Raw genomic sequence first — 19162 nt, forward strand, 5'->3', positions numbered from 1 at the left:
TCCAGCCGAAAACAACGCGTTAATTTCTAAATTAACGATTCGAAATCGTAACTCGTGCTGTTCTAATGCTAGCGTAGCCAAAGAAATAATTGTCATATGTTTACAAATAGTCACCCGGACAATAAATCCCCGTTTATATTAGATATTCTATTTAAAAATCAAAATCACGTACGCGCAATCGGTTTGAGCGCAGTGAGCAGAGCAGAGAGCAAGCAAGTAAGCAGCAGTCGCCAGAGCAGCGTAGAGTTGTGTAACACGGCAGCGTGAACGTGTAATAGAATTTGGATTTCGGTTTGTGCGCTAAAACAGAAACAGCAGCATGGCGCTCGAGATTGATGCAAAAAATGCGGCGGCGACTGGCGATGCTGGTACCATTGGCAAGGCCAAAGCCAAGGAGAACAAGAACCACAACAACAACAACGCACCCGCAGCCGGCGAAAAGAACTTGGTCAATGGCAGCAGCGCCGCAACGAAGAAGAAAGGTGCGTTAACTATGACATTTTCGATCAAAGCACCTCACCCCCTCTTCTACCCCCTCTCCCTAACCACTTTTCTATGTGCTAATTGTGCGAATAAAACCAGCGAATGGCAATAACTGTCAAGTGCGATATTAGCGAGAAAAAATAGTCCATCACATAACATTTTTACGTTACGTAATGTATTTTTTTCTATAATGCTTTAAATGCGGCCTGTCGTCTATTGCTGGGCACTATTGTCGTTGCCTCCCCAACGGGCAGCACCGCGTGCGTTTAAATTGCATTTGTATAAGTGGGAGTTACGTACTGCGTACATTGGGATGCGCGAGTATTTGTGTTCCTGCCTTTTTTTTATACATAGCAACGCACGATACACTCACACACTCATGATTTTATAAAGAAATGTATGTATGTCGTTGCCCGATGTTCATTAACCCCCTGCAGCGGCGACAGCGACTGCGGCACCCTAAGATTTAAGTGTTTCTTTAACCTACAATTACCACGTGCTTACCACTTAACGCATTCGCATGCAACAAACAAACTAAACTCTCTCAAACATTAACACATATACGCATTTGAACGATAAATCGACCTGTCAATTATGTAAATCATGTTTTTTCTTCATAATGCACCTACAACAAACTGATCCCAAGCATAACTCTCAACGGTCTCTCTCTCTCTATCTCTCTGTCTTGTTTTTGCTGGCTCTCAGCACTTGCTCTCCATTTATTGTTTTGTTTACGAAATTAGATTTCGGTGTAATTTCTAGCTGTGCTGTTGAAATTAGCGTGTTTCTGTGAAAAAAAAGATGCCTGAAAATTGAGTTTAGTTTCGAGTTTAGCCGCTGCATTCTTGCAGGTCTGCCTTATCAGCGGGTGCTGTGACTCGCTTTGTTTGCTTTTCTCTTGTTTTGTTTTACAGCACTCGCACACACATGCATTCAGACACCATGTGTGTGTGTGTGTGCATGTGTGCGTAAGTTGCCGTGTTGTGTGCATGGAGCCGGTTACAGTGAATGGCAAAAGTAAACGCTCACAAAGCATTATTATGTAACAAGTAAGCCAAGTAAGTTAGGTCAGGTCAGCCTGATTGCCGTCCAGCAAATTTTTTAATTTAACTGTTTTAATTTTTTATTTTCTGCACAATGTGAGAATGGTTTCCAGCAACAATAATTTCTTGACAATTCCAATTTCTTCAAGCTCAAGTAATCGGCTTAAAATTAATTAGCTGGTTTTACGCGCTTCACTGTGCACCGCTGGCCGTCTGATGCACACATTTCTGATTTAATTAAGACCTGGTTGCACATCGTATCAATTAATTTCATCATCCCATTTTGTTAATGTGCGCACATTGTGAACTGGAACCTCCAAACCGAACTAGAATGGTTCAGATCCAGATCTCATCTCATCTAAGTAGATTGTGCAAGCAAATGAAGTTTTTAACAATAAGCTAATTAACATACATACATGCATACTTTCTGAACACTTAACTAGTTCATGAACTATTCTGGCCGGGAAACCCCCACCGAAAGCATTAACAATAGTTGATACTCAAACAAGATGCCGCCCTTGACCACAATTTGAATAACAATTGTTGTTTCGTGTTTTGTAATATTTGCAGGCAAGAAAAATCGTAACAAAAGCCCGCCTCAAAATGCAGTCGAAGCTGAAGCTAGCGCCGCTCTAAGCAATGGGCATTCGGAGAATGGCGATGGCGCCGATGCCAATGCAAATGTGTTGGCCGAAAAGGGCGAGGCTGTCACTGCCGACGCTGACGCAGGGGATGGAGCTGAGGGTGGTACTTCTGCTGAGGGAGCTGTGGCTGAGGGCGATGCAGCTGCTGCTGGAGAAGATGTTGATTTGGATGCTTTGCATGATATTGGCATAACGGTTAACATCAGTAGCCCCGGGACAGATGTGCTATCCGTGCAGCTGTCCAGCATGGAGCTAGTGCAGGAGATACATCAGCTGCTTATGGATCGCGAGGAGACATGCCACAGAACATGCTTCTCACTGCAGCTGGACAACGTGACGCTTGACAATTTTGCTGAACTTAAGACGATTGAGCCGCTGGAGCAGGGCTCCACCATACGCGTCGTCGAAGAGCCGTACACAATGCGTGAGGCACGCATTCATGTGCGCCATGTGCGCGATCTCCTCAAGAATCTGGATCCGGCCGATGCCTACAATGGCATCGATTGCACCTCGTTAACCTATTTGAATACCATAACACAGGGCGATCTGCTGGACAAGAAGCGGACACGTCCGGACTCTGTTGATTGCACACCGCCCGACTATGTGACGCCTGGTGTGCGTGAGCCGCCTCTGTTGCCGCTGCATCCAAATATTAAGAATGCGAAGGGACCACAGGCACTCAAAGTGTTGACCACATCGGCATGGAATCCGCCGCCCGGTCCACGCAAGTTACATGGTGATCTGATGTATCTGTATGTAGTCACCATGGAGGATAAACGCTTTCACATCTCTGCCTGCTCCAAGGGCTTCTACATTAATCAATCCACAGACGAATGCTTCAATCCCAAGCCGGACAATCCCAGCCATTTGAGTCATTCGCTCATCGATCTACTCTCGCACATCTCACCGTCTTTCCGGCGCGCCTTTCAGGCCATACAAAAGCGTCGTACCATGCGCCATGCATTCGAGCGCGTGGCGACTCCTTACCAGGTGTATCAATGGGCAGCACCACAATTGGAGCACACCGTGGATGCCATACGTGCCGAAGATGCCTTTAGCTCCAAGCTGGGGTAAGTCGATGAGAGGGCTTACAGGGCTTACAGAGCTTAATTTCATATAAACATTTCTTCTTCAGCTACGAGGAGCATATACCCGGTCAGACGCGCGACTGGAACGAGGAGTTGCAGACGACCCGGGAACTGCCACGAAAAACACTGCCAGAGCGCTTGCTGCGCGAGCGCGCCATCTTTAAGGTACATGGTGACTTTGTGACGGCCGCAACACGCGGCGCCATGGCTGTCATTGATGGCAATGTGTTGGCCATTAATCCCGGCGAGGATGCCAAAATGCAAATGTTTATTTGGAATAACATATTCTTCTCGCTGGGCTTCGATGTGCGCGATCATTACAAGGAACTGGGTGGCGATCATGCCGCTTTTGTGGCGCCACGCTATGATTTGCATGGTGTGCGTGTCTACAATGCGGTGGATATCGAGGGTCTCTACACGCTGGGCACCGTTGTCATTGACTATCGTGGCTATCGTGTCACCGCCCAGTCCATTATTCCTGGCATTCTGGAACGGGAGCAGGAGCAGTCCGTTGTCTATGGCTCCATTGACTTTGGCAAGACGGTGCTCAGTCATCCCAAGTATCTGGAGCTCCTGCGTCAGGCCGGCAAGCACTTAAAGATCCTGCCGCATTCGGTGCTCAATGAACGTGATGAGCCCGTGGAGCTGTGCTCCTCGGTCGAGTGCAAGGGCATCATTGGCAACGATGGACGTCACTATATTCTGGATTTGTTGCGCACGTTCCCACCGGATGTGAATTTCCTCAAACTGCAGGATGTGCAACTTAGCAAGGAACTGACCGATATGGGATTCCCCATTGAACATCGCCATAAGTTGTGCTGCCTGCGCCAGGAGCTGCTCGAGGCCTTTATTGAGGATCGCTATGTGACTTTCATACGCATTGCTGCAGTGCATCTGCAGCAGCTGAATGCTAAAAAACAGGCGGCAACAGCAAATGCCGAAAAGGAGCTGCCCGCCATTGCTGAAAAGCAGGAGCCCATCGAGGAGCAGCCAGAAAAGACCGAAGAGCAGCCAGCAGAGAAAGAGGAATCTAAGCCCACTCCCAGCGAGACAAAGAGCGCTGAGGCCATGGTGAATGCCATACGCGAGGCCCAATCGAATGTGGCCGTCTCCAATGAGGTGCAGGCAGCGGAGGTGGTTAAACGCGCCTGTGCCGCTGTTGGTTCGCTCAAGGAGAAGGAGTTTGATTTCCGATTTAATCCAGATGTCTTCTCGCCTGGCATACGTCATGTTGATGGCCCCGACGGCGGCGTGCAATCGCTGGCCAAGCAGAAGCGCCTCGTCCAGGATGCCGCCGAATTTCTGGTGCTCAAGCAAATTCCCGCCTTCATTAAAGAGCACATGGCTCACTCTTCACCGCCCATCGATGGCCAGAGTCTGACTGAGTCGCTGCACAGTCACGGCATTAATGTGCGCTATCTGGGCAAGGTGATCAAAATGTTGGGCCAAATGCCGCGCATGGACTATCTGCATCGGATTGCCATACTTGAGCTAATTGTGCGTGCCACCAAGCACATCTACTACACATATATGCAGAACACCGAGCCACTGCATCTGTCGGCGGCAATAAGTCATTTCCTCAATTGTCTTCTAACCACGGGACCCGTCAATCCCGCCGTCAGCAGCGACGAGCTGCACAAGAAGCCGTCCCGCAACAACAGCGGCAAGCACAACAAGCACAAGGCCGCCAAGACATCCAAACCGCAAGCGGCAGCAGCACAGAATGGCAACGCCCCAGCAACGGGCAGTGGTGGTGCAGGTGCCGCAACATCTAGTGCCACAAGCACCAATTGCGACTGGACGCTGGTAACACCACGTTCGCTGTGGCAGCAAATTCGCAAGGAGGTTAAAGCGTATTGGAACTGGGAGCTGGACTGTGACTCTATTGAGAGCGCTGGCGCCAAGTATGGAATGTTACGCATCAGTTTGTTGCGTGCCTTCTGCCTCAAGGTTGGCATCCAGGTGCTCTTGCGCGAATATAACTTTGAGTCGAAGCACAAGCCCACCTTTGGCGACGACGACATCGTCAATGTGTTCCCCGTGGTCAAGCACATAAGTCCACGCGCCACAGATGCCTATAATTTCTATACGACGGGCCAGGCCAAAATCCAGCAGGGCATGCTTAAGGAGGGCTACGAACTGATAAGCGAGGCGCTAAATTTGCTGAACAATGTGTTTGGCGCCATGCACCAGGAGAATGGCTCCTGTCTGCGCATGTTGGCGCGCCTCAGCTATCTGCTGGGCGATGCCCAGGACGCCCTGGCCATACAACAGCGTGCGGTCATCATGAGCGAGCGCGTCAATGGCATTGATCATCCATCAACCATTTTGGAATATGTAAGTATTGAAATAACGGCATACAATATTGGGCGAAACATATTGTGAATATATAGTTTATGGTGCTTTTTAACCTTTTTCAATCGATATTGGGTACAAAAACTTTTCATATCCATGCACCTAGGTTTCAAGATCGAATCTGGGTCCTTTAAATTAGTTTCGCTTGATTTTAATTTGAGAATTAAATTAAATTATCATTAATTTTTAATCTCTCTTCCCTTAGACACATCTGTCGCTCTACTCGTTTGCCAATGGACATGTGGGCATGTCCCTGAAGCTGCTTTATCGTGCACGCTATCTGCTGGTGCTTATCTGCGGCGAGGATCATCCCGAGGTGGCTCTGATCGATGTGAGTAGCCAAATGCAATAAGATATAGATAAAGGTCAGATTAAATACTAATTTCCTATTTCCTATCACACAGAGCAACATCAGCTTGATTCTGCACGCGCTGGGCGAGTACGAGCTGTCGTTGCGTTTTATTGAACATGCGCTCAAGCTGAATCTGAAGTACTTTGGCAACAAGGCGATGCATGTGGCCGTCAGCTATCATCTGATGGCGCGCATTCAATCCTGCATGGGTGATTTCCGCTCAGCGCTTAACAACGAAAAGGAGACCTACTCCATTTACAAATCACAGGTGTGTGCCATTGAGCATCCTATTGGGAGCAGCATCTGACTATGCTCCTTTTTCATGCTTACAGCTGGGCGAGAAGCACGAAAAGACGCGCGAGTCGGCGGAGTGCCTGCGTCTGTTGACCCACGAGGCAGTGGCGTTGCAGCGCAAGATGAACGACATCTACTCCAATGGAAAGCTGACTAGCGATTTGCCGCCCATACACATAACGCCGCCCTCGATGGGCTCTGTGCTGGAAATGCTAAACACAATCAATGGCATTCTCTTTGTGCATATCAGGTGGGCATCCAAATATATATCTTATCCTTATATGTATGCTAAAGGCTGGCTTCACTCCACAGCCAAAAGGACATTGTAAAGGTTCGCAGCGAGATTGAGAAGCATTTGAAGACGAATACCGATGAGAATGATGTGGCCGATGAGAGTGAGATAACCAGTGCACTCAAGACCATTGTGGCTGCTGTCAATAACAATGATAATGCGTCCGAGACTGAGCAGCCAAAGGATGAGGAATCTGCAGCAGGCACGCCCACGCAGCTAACAAATGGTAGCGAGGAGTCGACTGCGACGGTTTCAAGTTGAATGCAGCAACAGCAGTAACAGGAATGCGGACAGCAAGCATTCACTATTTCATAGACAACAACGAGAACACACCACACACGCACACACCAAAAAAATCACACTAATCATCTACATGAGAGTCACAAAATTTTCAACTGTTGTCCAACATGTTTGTGTTTGTCAACGTTTCATTTAATTTCGGGGACTGAGCAAAATTCGCAACAACAAAGTGTTTTTACTTTCACACAAGAACCGAAATGAATAACCCAAAACAAAAAAATAACAACTAAATAAATAAGGCATAATTATTTATGTTTTTTCTAAAGGCTGCTCTTGTACTGCTCACATGTGTATCGTTAAATATTACTATATACAAATACCGTGTATGGCCATATCCTTAGATGATAAACGGCTTGAACAATTTTAGCTTTAGTCTATCAAAAACAAAACAAAAACAACTACAAAAAACTATGAAACACACTACCAAGCATCCTCCTAATCATCAACAGCTTTAGAGAAGAAAAAAAAACTTAAACAATTGTCATTGTCTGTAGCAAACCATTTTTTTTTGTTAAACATTTGATAGGCGCCAGTCAAATGCCTTGTTTTTATAGTTTATAAAAACGTAAAACAGCATATAGCTAGAACGCATTGTTTTTGTTTTGTTGAACAAAAACTATTTACATAATTTAAGTTTGCGCTTAACTGAAAGAAAAGCGACGGATAATACGAAGTACGAGGAATCAAATGAAAATTGTTCTTTTTCTGTTATACAATTACCATATAGATATATAGAAATATATATATACAAACATATTGTAATGCATACAACACACACACACACAAACACATTTAGGTCCTTTAAAATGCCAATAAGGACTTGAAACATTTAATCACATGAACAAAATGTTTTTTATTATTAAAAATGATCAAATAAAAAAAACCAAAAAATGCAGCAATTCGATACCGATGTCAATAACTAAACTTAGTTGCTAATTAAATTAAGTATATATAGTAATTTATATATATATTTAAGTGTGTATTGATAGTACCAATTTAGAATAATTCTCTCAGCGCACATCACTTGCGCTTCCTGCACTTGTTTCGCCCCTTACGCCGGCGTCCCGGCGTCTTCCCGGGCGACTTGCCATTCTTGGGTGTCTGCGGTTGTTGTGGCTGCTGTTGCTGCTGCTGCTGGGATTTGGCGCCGCCCGCAGTGGCACCCGCATTGCTATTCGCCGTATTGGCCGCAGCGCTGTTCTGCTTGTTGAGGCGATTGGCGGCGCTCTGTCCGCTTATCTTTTTGGAGGGCAGCAGATGTTGACTGACCAGCTCGCCAAGCACGCCCTGATGTGCCAGCATGGATAGGAACGTGCAGATGAACTTGTCATAGTTGTGTGTGCGACGACTGGCGTCCACCTTAAACATTTGCCGACGATCGTTCTCATCGGCCAAATGCTGCTCATTGATGGCTATTTCCGTATCCAAATTCTTGAGCAGCGATTGTAAATCGCGCGCTGTGAACGCACTCGGCTCCAGCAGCGTGTTGGGTGTATCCGGACGTTGCTGTTCATCGCGCTCGCCCTGCTCATCGGCTTTGAGCAGCTTTTGGAGTGTGCCGGAGACAATAGCCTGATTGGTGCGCAGCATCTTCAGCTTGTGCGTGATGGCTATGCGCCGATCGGGCACCACCGCCATCAGATTGAAGCGTATGTCCTGCTCGCCTGTCGCTATGCCCAAGCGTTCAGCCATGACGCGTCGAAACTTATCTGTCCAATCCTCATGCTCCTCCCAGCAGCCATGGTTCATGGGATATGGCTTTAAGCCGTCCAGTTCAAACAGTTGCCCATTTATAGGCACAAAGCTGACAAAATGAAAGGCTTCGCCGGTAAAGCGACAACTCGCTACACCAGCTCCAGTGCGTTCCAGACGACGGCGCGCCTGCGGCATGGCATGCGAGTTGTGGGCACAGGCCAGCTCCGGCGTATTGCCTATGGCTAGACCCTTGTTTTCGGGACTCATGCCCTTGGTGTGAGCCTTGAGACGACTCAGCGTTTCGCCCAGCTGCAGATTGTTCTCGTTGCAGTTGAGTAGCACGGAAAGCAACGCATGGGTTGCACAGCTATTGGGCACCACCTGCTGGGCAAAAAAGATGCTCGAGATTGCTTCTTCATCCTTGACAAATATCTCTGCAGTTGTCTCCACTATTTTTCGACGCGCCCGACGTTCTTCGATCCAGCGAAAGAGAAAAATGAAGCCGTATGGACTTTCAATGGGCTTTTGCAGGTCGTAGACTTCTTCGACTTGCACGTCGTGGCCTTCAATAAAAGTCGCCAGTGAATAATATAGTACAAACAGTTCAACTTTATTTACTTACATCCAAAATCTTCCAGCAACAAAGTAAAAAGACCCGGATCCGATTCTAGTTCTAGCCAGCCGTCCGCCAGTTGTGCCATTGGTAGCGTATTATTGTTGCCGGCGTTGCCTGCAGTGGTGCTGGTGCCGCCGCCTGCGACGTTCATTGCGCTGGCCAGCTTGAAAACTGATTTTTACACAACTTTTTCCCCAATTATCAAATGCAAACAAATTTGTTTTTCTGCGCCGCAGGCCTGTGAGTGGCAACGCTATAGTTGCTCACGTTGTGTGTGAATTACAATTTGCTTTAAACAGTGTGGCAACATTTTTTAGATTTACACTCAGCTGTTTTGACGTAACTCTCGCTCGGCATTTTCCTGTCTTGCAAATTAAATCATATTTTAAAGTTAACATGGTGCGCTTAAATTTAGTCTCGTTAACAAAACGTGTGCCTCTTATACAATTCCGCAAGGGCGGTCTAGCAGCGGCAAACAACAAGCCAAGCCCAAGTCAACAGGCAAGTTCTAAGGATTCAGGAGGCAAAAAGGTTAACTATATAGCCCATTTACTACAGTAGACGTTGCGAGATACGATTAAGACATAAGTTCTGTTATTAATATTTCCCTTAAAATACCACAGGTAACAGGTGGACCAGCAATCGAAGACTGGGAACTGCCTGCTCGTTTTGCCCGTAAGCCGATCGACCCACTGGAGGCTGAATACATAAATAATGGCGGAATACCCAATTAATATTACTTTGGAAATAACTTAAGCGTTGCTTAAAATAAATTATTTAATCGAATGATGATTGCCTTGTAAACCACATCGTAATGTTTTGCTTGTAATTTGCGTGACAGCTGTTTCGACATTCACATGCAAACGCAGACAACATATGTTTAATGTAAATCATTTACGTTGATTAAACTTAAGAATTTTGTATCGTTCGTAGACTCTTCGTTAGCAGCCTGGTTTAAATTGTAAATGCAACAACGCATTGCAGAAAGCTCACTGTTAAGTGAGGAGCAGCTATGTTAGATGGGGAGCCATACTGCATATTTATTGGAATTGCCATTCCAATAGGTTTCAGTGCTTATCTTGCGCCAATGTAAATCAGACGTGATTTCTCCTACGTACGACATTTACCGTTGCCGTTGTCTGTGTTTGTTTTGTGTTACACCGCGTTCGACCGCCCCATCCCCCGCAAAGCCGTCGTACGGCACAAAGAAAGAGTGGAAAATTTTTTCAATTTTCAAGGCAGAACCAACCAATTTTATTAACTTTTCGCATTGTGCCGTATTGCGTAGCAGACGTGTGTGCTTATTTTTGGCCAGAGCAACGTGTGCTGGCCTAAATTCCTGTCGACCCTTTAGACGTTCTTTCTTGGATGGGTGTGAAGCGTAGTATGCAAGTTAACTGGTGCAGCAACAAGGACTGTTTGGGTCTACGTAAGCGTGTCTGCGGATTGCATCAAACTTGGAAGTGGCTACACCAGACGCCCGCCCTGCACGAATATCTCATCTCCGCTAGCTCTGTTGCAGCAAACATCGCTGCCAGCGAGTCCACCACGCTCTAAAGTCCAAAACAACAACCAAAAAAAATATATAAAAAAAAACAAACAAAAAATAAACAAAAGCAATAAACCAAAAGGAATACGACAAGCAGAGCAGAACAACAACAAAGCGTCAGACAGAAAAATAATAAGCTAAAATAGAAACGCTACAGATAATAATTAATACAACTAACACACACACACACCTAGGCATAGACATATAGACATAGACTCAAACTCAACCTAACCACAAAATAAGCAGAACAGCGGCCGTTAAAAACCTGCCCAAAATATATACATATATATATGTAAATATATATCAATTAGCGACTTACGCTGACGTTGACCTTGTTTTTGTAACAACGAACGCAAATAGTGAGCAAGTGCATTGCCGCCGCCTGACAGACAGTGGGAGAGGGAAAGAGAGCGACATAGCAACATCGCCAATTGACTTCCTTGTAAGAAGAGCGCAACAACAACAACATTAGCGCTGCACCGAGTTGTGCAATAATAGAAAAAAAAAAGAACAATTTATACCAGCAGCTGTGTCATTTTGCCTGATTGTTAAACTAAATATTTAATATGAGCATACTGTTGCGGCGCAATTCGAGCCAGCTGCACTTGCTGCAGCGTCTGGGCGCAGCGACGTCGGCAGCAATCACGCGGCTCGCATCGAGCACTAATGATAACAACAATGTAACCGAAACTGCAACAACAACAAAGACGCCGACGCCGACGACGACGCCATCTGGTACTAAGCGCAAAACGCTTGCTGCTGTGGCTGACGCTGATATCAAGAAATCGGTTTTCATTTCGCAATCAAGTGACGTCTTCACCAATTTGGCACTGGAGGATTGGCTGTATAAGAACTTTGATTTCGGGCATCATCATGTGCTGCTCCTGTGGGTCAACGAGCCGTGCGTTGTCATTGGCCGCCATCAGAATCCGTTTACCGAGGCGAACGTCTCCAAGCTCATGGAGCGGGGCATCACGCTGGCCCGTCGCAACAGCGGCGGCGGCGCCGTCTATCACGATCGGGGCAATCTCAACTGCACCTTCTTCACGCCCCGCGAGCGCTACGATCGCAAGTACAATCTGAACATTGTGACGCGCTCCCTGTTCCGCGAGTGGGCCATCAAGACAGAGATCAATGATCGCGATGATATTGTTATCGCCAACAAAAAGGTTAGACATGTGGCCAAACGCCAAACGCTTAAGCGATTATGCGATTATGCACTTAAGTGCTTATCAACCTAATTGAAAAAAATAACACACATCTGCTGAGGCGTGGCCTCCAGTTGAACCCTGCTTAGAATAGCATTCAGCTTATGATTTCTAGAGAGACAACGTATCAAATTAATTCAATGAAAATTTTCCATTTTAAAAGAAAAGGCGCACCAAGTTTTTTTTGCAGATCTTCAGTTCTGAAATTAAAATGTATACTCTAAAAGAAGCCATATTCAATCCCAAAAAAAAAACAAAGTTTTTATTAAATCAGGTTTGCAGTTAAACGTTTTTTTTATACCCCTGCGGAGGGTATTACAATTTTGTTATGAAATGTGTATCGCATAGAACCGACCCCATTTACTATATATATTCTTGTTTAGAATCAACAGGCAATTCGCTATAGCCAAGTCCGTTTGAAAAAAGTTTGCTTTGGTAAGTCTTGTAGACAGTATCGGAGTTTTAGTTAGGTATATTGCAAATGTATTGGAAGTGTAGTTAATATTCGGCTATCCGTTTTATTTCCTTTGTTATCTCTTATTTATGTTTTTACATTGTCTTTGTCTATTCATTATCTCTTTCTGAATTGGTTTCAACCTTATAACCTTATAACCTTTTAAATATGCTTCCGCACACTAACTCAGCTATTCTATATATTTCAGATATCGGGCACGGCCGCCAAGTTAGGTCGTCCCAATGCGTATCACCACTGCACCATTTTGGCCAGCGCCAACAAGCTGCATCTGGGCGAGTCGCTCGTCAAGGAGCCAGCCAATTATATTAGCCGTGCCACCGCCTCGGTGCCTTCGCCCATTCGCAATCTGGTCGATGTTAATCGCAAAGTGAACGTGCCGCAGCTGCTCTCCGCAGTGGGCTATGAGTATCTGCGCACCGCAGCGACAGCACTGGAGGATGGTGGCAGCACGCAGACAATGAAGCAACGCGGCTTTCAGTTGATCAATCCCACGGAGAAATGGTTCCCAGGAATTGAGGAGCTGCGCGCCAACTATAGCTCCTGGGATTGGGTCATTGGCAAGACGCCCAAGTTTACGGTAGAAAAAGAGCTCGAGGTGAAGGGCGATGAGCGTGGCATGAAGCTCAAGCTAAATGTTGAAGTGGAAGCTGTGAGTATTATTATAACCTTCATCCCGCTGAAAATTGCTAATGCATCCTTTCCGCTTGCACAGGGTCTGATGTCCAAAATATGCTTGCAGTTGCCCCAGAGCGAGCAGCTGGTGCCGGTGGTCACTCCCCTGCAGGGCCAGGCCTACAATGAGCAAAATCTGAACGGCATCATGGACGCCCTCAAGCTGGTCTCCACCTCAAATATGCAGCAGGCGATGAACGGCTCAATTTGATTTTTGTTTTGCTAGCAGGATCCACAGCAATAGCTGCCTCTGTTTTAGCCATTTCATATATTTTACAATCTGATTTCATATTATGATCTATACAACTGGTCTAAATACCTGAACTAACATAGCGTGTAAGAACATTAATATTTTCCATATATATTTTATATACTTTATATATCAAACAAACGATTTGCAATAAATGCGTTACATGAAATGTACTGTAAAATGTATAGCATCATTTTGGGCTTCAAACTTAAATATTTGTCAAACAATTTAAGCTTTACCTGAAATGTATACCGAAATGTGTAGCTTACTTTCGGGCTACCAATTTAAATATGTGTCGTACAATTAATTAATGAAATCTATACCGAAATGTGTAGCATATTTCCGGGATAAATATTAAAATGATTTCGTACTGCCATAAATAAATATAGTGCATACTCTTATGCTGCATGCAAAAGAAACTCTTGCAAATAGCTCTGCATACTTTAAGGCATTCGATAATGCGACTTCCAACTATTGTAATTTTAATATCTAGGATGTATGTCCGTTTTCGGTAAAATATGCCTCCTTCAAATCGTACGGATCATGACGATCCAAAAACCCGCATTCCAAGAGTTGACCCAATTTTGACCAATAAAATCAAAAAATGTTGATTCCAATAGATTCTGTGGACTTCCACGATAACAAAATGCCTTTTGTTTCCAAGTTCAGGCTTAATTTACCCTTGCAGATTTTCGTGTCCTTTGAAAGGTTCGATAGACACTAAGAATATTAAAACACTGCCGAGTTCTGAACATATTTATTTATCCTTTTTATTATCAAATAAATATTACACACAGAGAAATCAAAGCATTCGTTTTGCCTTTAATGTAATGCCAAAATTGTTTCATTTTGTAGTTTGAACTTTGTTTTTCAATTTACTTTCAGCCGTTGCCGAGTTTTTGAATTCTTGGCCAAACCGTAAGGAAACACAATAATATAATAATTATAATGATGACAATAATAAAAAAACTGATAGTTAACGTTTAGCAACAGCTATTACACATTTAATTTTCAATTGGTTATACATATACAATAATATGCATATAATTAGTGCGCATAGTTATACATTAATAAAAATATATATAATATATATTTATATATATATATATATATATATATATATATAAATATATATATATAAATGTAGACACAACTAAAAATGCAGACGAAATAAAGGCGTACGCGTACGTTTACAAATAGTATATATCGTATATAGCATATACTATATATCCATAGCATATTATATAAATAGTGAAAAATAGTCAAAAACATTTTACATATATAGAGTTATACATACATACAGCATACATATATATAGATTAGTATAAATAATTTTATATATATATAGATTTAGGTTTAGGTTTAGGTTAAGGTTTTTAAATGCAATTCGTTTTTTGTTTTGTTTTTGTTTCTGTTCGTAATATTTAATTAGGTCTAACTTAGATGGTTAATTGTTAGAGATTTACATGCGACTACCCAGCTTAGATGTTTGTTATCCGATTATGTTTAGGATTTTCTTAATTTGTTGTTTGTTTGCTTTTCGTTTTAAATGTTATTTACGTTTAGCACACATTTAGTTAACGTAATTATTATTACGATTATTATTATTATTATTATTATTATTTTTATAATTTCTATTATTTGTAAACTAATGCTAGAAAAACACATAGCAACAATTGTTGAAAATTCGTTAAGCTTTTTGTTCTCTGTTTGTGCTTGCTTATTGTTGTTGTTCTTTTTGTTTACGTTTTGTTTTTGTTGTTGAGCAACTTACTTAATTTAAACAGAATTTCGTTAAGCACGCTTATTATTATTATCGTTTTTACTCGTTTCTTTGAGTGTACTTCGGCGTTTAAAACGACCGTTACAAGTTGTGGTGTGCAGCTGTTTTATCGTGTTATCGAGTTATCGTTAATCGTTATCGTTTTTTTAAATCTTTAAACAACTGTATTCTATCTACAAAAGGAAACTGTTACTACAATTCAATTCACTTTGACGGGGCGCAGACGGGGGGAATGTTCTTCATATATATCATTTTTCTTATAATTGTTCTTCATTCTTTTTCTTTCTGTTGGGCGTGGGGCGGGGCATTGTTCGTGTGGGCGTGGCACATGCAATGACTTGCTTAAAGCTTATACACTCAACCGTGTGTGTGTGTGTGTGGGTTTGTTTTTGTGTGTTGAAGTGTGTATGAATGTTTGGAAAATTGATATAGAATGGAAAAAAGATTTGAAAATTTGAAAACGAGTTGGCTTAGCGGGAAAAAGGCGGAAAAATGTTTAGTTTTTTTTTTGTTTAGTTATTGGCAGGGGCTACAGTTGCGTTCATATACATATAGTCGTATAGTTCAGTTATAGTGTGCTGTTATATGTACATCGCCTGGGTAGCTTGCTAGTAAGTATATAAATATAGTATATATATTATATATATAAAGAAGCGGAAGTATACGAGAAAGTTAGGAAAAAGCAAAAACAGGGCCGCTCCTTGTTACATAAATTAGGGTATTATTTTTTCGATATATGCGTCGGATTATATATATATATATAACTGTGTGTATATAGAAAGTAGAGCTGAAAAGCTTGAATTGAGTTTGTTTTGTCATGACTTTATAAAAACTAGTGCAAAACTGTGAGCTAAAAGGATCTGTAATATTTAACATAACTGTTATTGTGACGCTAACAGAAGACTGTAGAATGTAACTAAACTGTTAATATGAATATAACAGCAGCTGTTAATGTGAGGTTTACAGAGCTTGTATGACTGTTATATGAATTAAAAAGTTTAGTGTTAATATATGTTAAAAAGTTTACATAAAATAATGTAAAAGATTTGCAGAATCAATTAAAAGGCAATTAGTGGAACATTCTTCAAAAATGAACGACAATTTTTCAGCTCTACCTAATAGAGAGAGTATATGTATATATGTGTGTATATATAAATATGGCATATGGTATATGAGTATATATATATATATGTATGTATGTGGAGGCCATATAGTGAGCAGTAGTAGTAGTAGTAAAGGGGGAAAACTGTTGCCTCCTGTGCTAGTAGTAGTAGAAGTAAGAGTCTGTAGTAGCTCCATAATGACTGTGACGGCATAATGGTGATGATGATGATGTTGTTGCAGACGAGTCAACTGTGTGACATGAGGATTAAGATTGGGTTTGGGTTTGGGTTTGGGTTCGGGAAGGTATTCGAAACAACTCGAATACCCATTGTTGTACTACCAGTGCATCGTACGCAGCTGATCCAAGATTCGCTGCTTAAAGAAGGTGCCCAGCATGCCAAAGACAGTGGATACGGCCGCAATGGCCATCATGACCTGCATGACGCAATGTATGCCGGACAGCTCCTCTTCGGTTTGCTTGTGGCGATGCCGCGTGCGATGGTGCCGACGACCGCTGCCCAGGCCGCTGCTCTCGTGCAGGCGCTCCATGTCCTCATCGAATTGCGGTATTATTGCCAAATTGATGACCTCCGTTTTGGACAGCAGCTGCTCGTTGGCAATCGTGTGCGCCTCTGTGCCGCCCTTGCTGGTGGCCTCATTGTGCTCGCGCTCCCGCTCTCGCTGCTGCTCCAGCTCACGGACACGCGATCTCTCATCCAGCATCGTGTTGTCGCGACTAAAGTCAAAGTCGCGTCCGCTGGGCAGCTGCGGCGACTGCAGCTGCTGCTGCTGCTGCTGCTTGGATGTGGGATACTCGGCCAGATTGACCTTGGTGAGGAAGTGCAGGCTGCCGCCCGGCTTCTGTTCGCTCTGTTGGTTTGGCTGTGCGAGCAGCGAGCGAGGCGTTGCCTCGGGCGTGGCGCCCAACGTGGCCAGCTGATCGCGCACGCGCGTCTCCTGGAACTGATTCTTCTTGATGCCCAGCACCTCGGACAATGGCCGATTGATCATGGGCAGCAGCGAATCAGAGGTGGGTCGTATTATGAAGCTGCCACCGTTTGCTGCATGGGCGGGCGGCTCCAGGATCTCCGGCTGCAGCGGTTTGGGCGTCACAGCGGCAGCGCCCGAAGCCGGGGCGGGCTTATCGCCAGCGCTCTCGTCCTCGCTGTCCGTGTAGACGGAATCATCGGAAGAGTCGTCCGAGCTGTCCTCATTGTTCGGCTTGGCCAGCTCTGGCGATTTGGAGCCGGTGAACTTGTGCGTCAGATTGCGTATGGGCTCGTACTTGGAGCTCTCCGAATCACCGCGATAAAGCAGCGCCACCTTGCCATCGGGTGTTAGAACGGGCGTTATTTTCGGATGTGGCGACGGAAAACGATGACTGCTCTCCGGATCCGGTGACAAGGCATCGAAGTCTGTGAACTGTGTCGCTGGCTTCTGTTGCTGTGCCTGCTGTTCCAGCTGCTGCTTCTGATGCAGCTGCTGCTGCGGATCATTGCCATCGGCATCGGTGGGCGTCTGCTGATAGACGATGCCCACCTTGCCCAGCGGCGTGGATATGATCTTAATGGCATCGTTGCTATTCTTTCGGAAATAGTGATTCGCACCGGAAGCGCTTTTCGAGCGCTGCGAACCAAAGAAGCCAGCCCCATCAGCATTGTCAGCGTATTCATCATCGACACCGTCATCGTTATCCTCGCCATCCTCATCATCGTTAGCAAAATGGCCGCTGCTCTCGCGCAGATCAATCGCAGTGCTCGGCACGGCCACCGCGGCGACCACCGAGGCGGGCTCATTCTCCTGCTGCTGTTGACTCTCCGTGAGCAGCTTTTTGCGTATGTGTTCCAGATGCAATTGCCTGTAGCTGTTGTTGGGCCGGAAGCGCGCCTTGTAGCCGCCAGTGCCGGAGCCGGCGCCGGCGCCGCTGCCCTCCTCATTAACAAATTGCTCTTCATCGGCGCGCGGACGCGTTGTACGCGGCCGTTCCAGTGCCAAACGCTCATCGTCCTCATCATAGCCCATGTCCTCCTCCTCTTCATTCGGCGGCTGTTGTTGTTGTTGTTGTTGTGCCGCTGCAGAGATCAGACTCTTGGGATCGGGCAGCTGTTCGGGCTCCTCGTCGTCATCCTCGTCATCATCTGCAAATAAGCTCGTCTCCTCGTCCAAACCATCATCATCATCATCATCTTCATCATCATCATCGTCGTCGTCATAGAGATCCGCTTGCATGCGTTCTGTATCGGATTCTATGTCCTCCATGGCATAGTCATCATCCTCATCATCTTTCTCGCCCAACGCAACCTCCGCCTCCGCCTCTTGCCCCTTTTTGACAGCAGCCACGCCCAGCAGCTGCTGCCCCGTGCTATTTAATCTACTGCTATGCGGCTTATGACTAAAGTTAATACTACTGCTACTGCTACTGCTACTGCTACTATTACTACTATTATTATTATTATTATTATTGTTATTATTATTTGTATTATAAGTTAAGTTTAATTGTGTTCCTAAACTAACATCTAAGCTGCCATTGCTTTCTGTAAGCAATCGGGTAGTCGCATCTTTCAGTCAGTAGCATTTCTTGGTGCATCCACATTTGCGCACAATATCCAAATTCTTGATATATTTGCGATTATTGCTGCACACCATGCGCACCTGTCGAAGGGAGAGAGAGAGAGAGAGAGAAAAGAAGAGAGTGTGAGTTAAAGAGAGGTAAAGACAAGTCGAGATTGCGTTAATCTCATGTGGCTGTCAAAGTTCCTGTTAATTACTTAAATATAGAAAAAATCATAATTTATTTAATATGTTTTAATATCGTATAATAATCTGTTGGTATTGGTCGGCTACATTTTGAAAAGATCTATAAAAACCAATGAAAATATTTCATTTACAATTTTATTTGACCTAGCTCCGTTATCTTAAGTTCTTTTCGAAGTCTCTGTTAATTACTTAATCTTAAAAT

At 44.4% G+C, this 19162-nt stretch overlaps 6 protein-coding genes across 7 annotated transcripts in view; 4 read left to right on the top strand and 2 right to left on the bottom strand.

Annotated features, from left to right (window-relative positions):
• The first annotated feature begins 319 nt into the window (after positions 1-319).
• On the top strand, positions 320-7116 carry clu (clustered mitochondria protein homolog). The gene is made up of 7 exons (XM_064680438.1): positions 320-482; positions 2097-3240; positions 3306-5595; positions 5819-5944; positions 6018-6233; positions 6298-6509; positions 6572-7116. Exons 1-7 carry the CDS (start codon positions 320-322, stop codon positions 6810-6812), a joined length of 4392 nt encoding a protein of 1463 aa, XP_064536508.1. The 3' UTR covers positions 6813-7116.
• A 676-nt stretch (positions 7117-7792) lies between these two features.
• Positions 7793-9447, bottom strand: calypso (ubiquitin carboxyl-terminal hydrolase calypso). The gene is made up of 2 exons (XM_064680439.1): positions 9169-9447; positions 7793-9109 (listed from the first exon to the last, which is right to left on the bottom strand). The coding sequence occupies exons 1-2, from the start codon at positions 9311-9313 to the stop codon at positions 7872-7874; spliced, it is 1383 nt and encodes a 460-aa protein (XP_064536509.1). The 5' UTR covers positions 9314-9447; the 3' UTR covers positions 7793-7871.
• Positions 9448-9456: 9 nt separating this feature from the next.
• LOC135427032 (uncharacterized) lies at positions 9457-9969 on the top strand. 2 transcript variants are annotated; one of them, XM_064680446.1, is made up of 2 exons: positions 9457-9663; positions 9786-9969. In XM_064680446.1, exons 1-2 carry the CDS (start codon positions 9559-9561, stop codon positions 9894-9896), a joined length of 216 nt encoding a protein of 71 aa, XP_064536516.1. In that variant the 5' UTR covers positions 9457-9558; the 3' UTR covers positions 9897-9969. The 2 variants fall into 2 exon arrangements, with proteins under 2 accessions (XP_064536516.1, XP_064536515.1); XM_064680445.1 differs by having other exon boundaries at positions 9461-9693.
• Positions 9970-10223: 254 nt separating this feature from the next.
• LOC135427033 (uncharacterized) lies at positions 10224-10825 on the top strand. The gene has a single exon (XM_064680447.1). The coding sequence runs from the start codon at positions 10531-10533 to the stop codon at positions 10717-10719; it is 189 nt and encodes a 62-aa protein (XP_064536517.1). The 5' UTR covers positions 10224-10530; the 3' UTR covers positions 10720-10825.
• Lipt1 (Lipoyltransferase 1) lies at positions 10769-13489 on the top strand. Its single transcript, XM_064680440.1, has 3 exons — positions 10769-11880; positions 12582-13043; positions 13107-13489. The coding sequence occupies exons 1-3, from the start codon at positions 11278-11280 to the stop codon at positions 13275-13277; spliced, it is 1236 nt and encodes a 411-aa protein (XP_064536510.1). The 5' UTR covers positions 10769-11277; the 3' UTR covers positions 13278-13489.
• A 1194-nt stretch (positions 13490-14683) lies between these two features.
• sli (slit guidance ligand) overlaps positions 14684-19162 on the bottom strand; it is a 77204-nt gene continuing 72725 nt past the window's right edge. Inside the window, 1 exon segment of the mRNA XM_064680437.1 lies at positions 14684-18855. Coding sequence (XP_064536507.1) covers positions 16540-18855 — 2316 coding nt within the window. The 3' untranslated portion in view covers positions 14684-16539.

This window comes from Drosophila montana, unplaced genomic scaffold, assembly GCF_035044405.1.
Source record: "Drosophila montana isolate Dmon_TW-CO22-7 unplaced genomic scaffold, ASM3504440v1 contig_2127_1, whole genome shotgun sequence".
In the NCBI taxonomy this organism is placed as follows: Eukaryota; Metazoa; Arthropoda; class Insecta; order Diptera; family Drosophilidae; genus Drosophila; species Drosophila montana.

Coding starts and splice junctions, on each gene's coding strand:
- clu (XM_064680438.1), top strand. CDS start 320: ATGGCGCTCGAGATTGATGCAAAAAATGCGGCGGCGACTGGCGATGCT. Junction 3,241..3,305: donor GCCTTTAGCTCCAAGCTGGG/GTAAGTCGATGA, acceptor TTTCTTCTTCAG/CTACGAGGAGCATATACCCG. Junction 6,234..6,297: donor ACTCCATTTACAAATCACAG/GTGTGTGCCATT, acceptor TCATGCTTACAG/CTGGGCGAGAAGCACGAAAA.
- LOC135427032 (XM_064680445.1), top strand. CDS start 9,559: ATGGTGCGCTTAAATTTAGTCTCGTTAACAAAACGTGTGCCTCTTATA. Junction 9,694..9,785: donor AGGATTCAGGAGGCAAAAAG/GTTAACTATATA, acceptor AAAATACCACAG/GTAACAGGTGGACCAGCAAT.
- Lipt1 (XM_064680440.1), top strand. CDS start 11,278: ATGAGCATACTGTTGCGGCGCAATTCGAGCCAGCTGCACTTGCTGCAG. Junction 11,881..12,581: donor TTGTTATCGCCAACAAAAAG/GTTAGACATGTG, acceptor TATATATTTCAG/ATATCGGGCACGGCCGCCAA. Junction 13,044..13,106: donor TAAATGTTGAAGTGGAAGCT/GTGAGTATTATT, acceptor CCGCTTGCACAG/GGTCTGATGTCCAAAATATG.
- LOC135427033 (XM_064680447.1), top strand. CDS start 10,531: ATGGGTGTGAAGCGTAGTATGCAAGTTAACTGGTGCAGCAACAAGGAC.
- calypso (XM_064680439.1), bottom strand. CDS start 9,313: ATGAACGTCGCAGGCGGCGGCACCAGCACCACTGCAGGCAACGCCGGC. Junction 9,110..9,168: donor GTTGCTGGAAGATTTTGGAT/GTAAGTAAATAA, acceptor CTTTTATTGAAG/GCCACGACGTGCAAGTCGAA.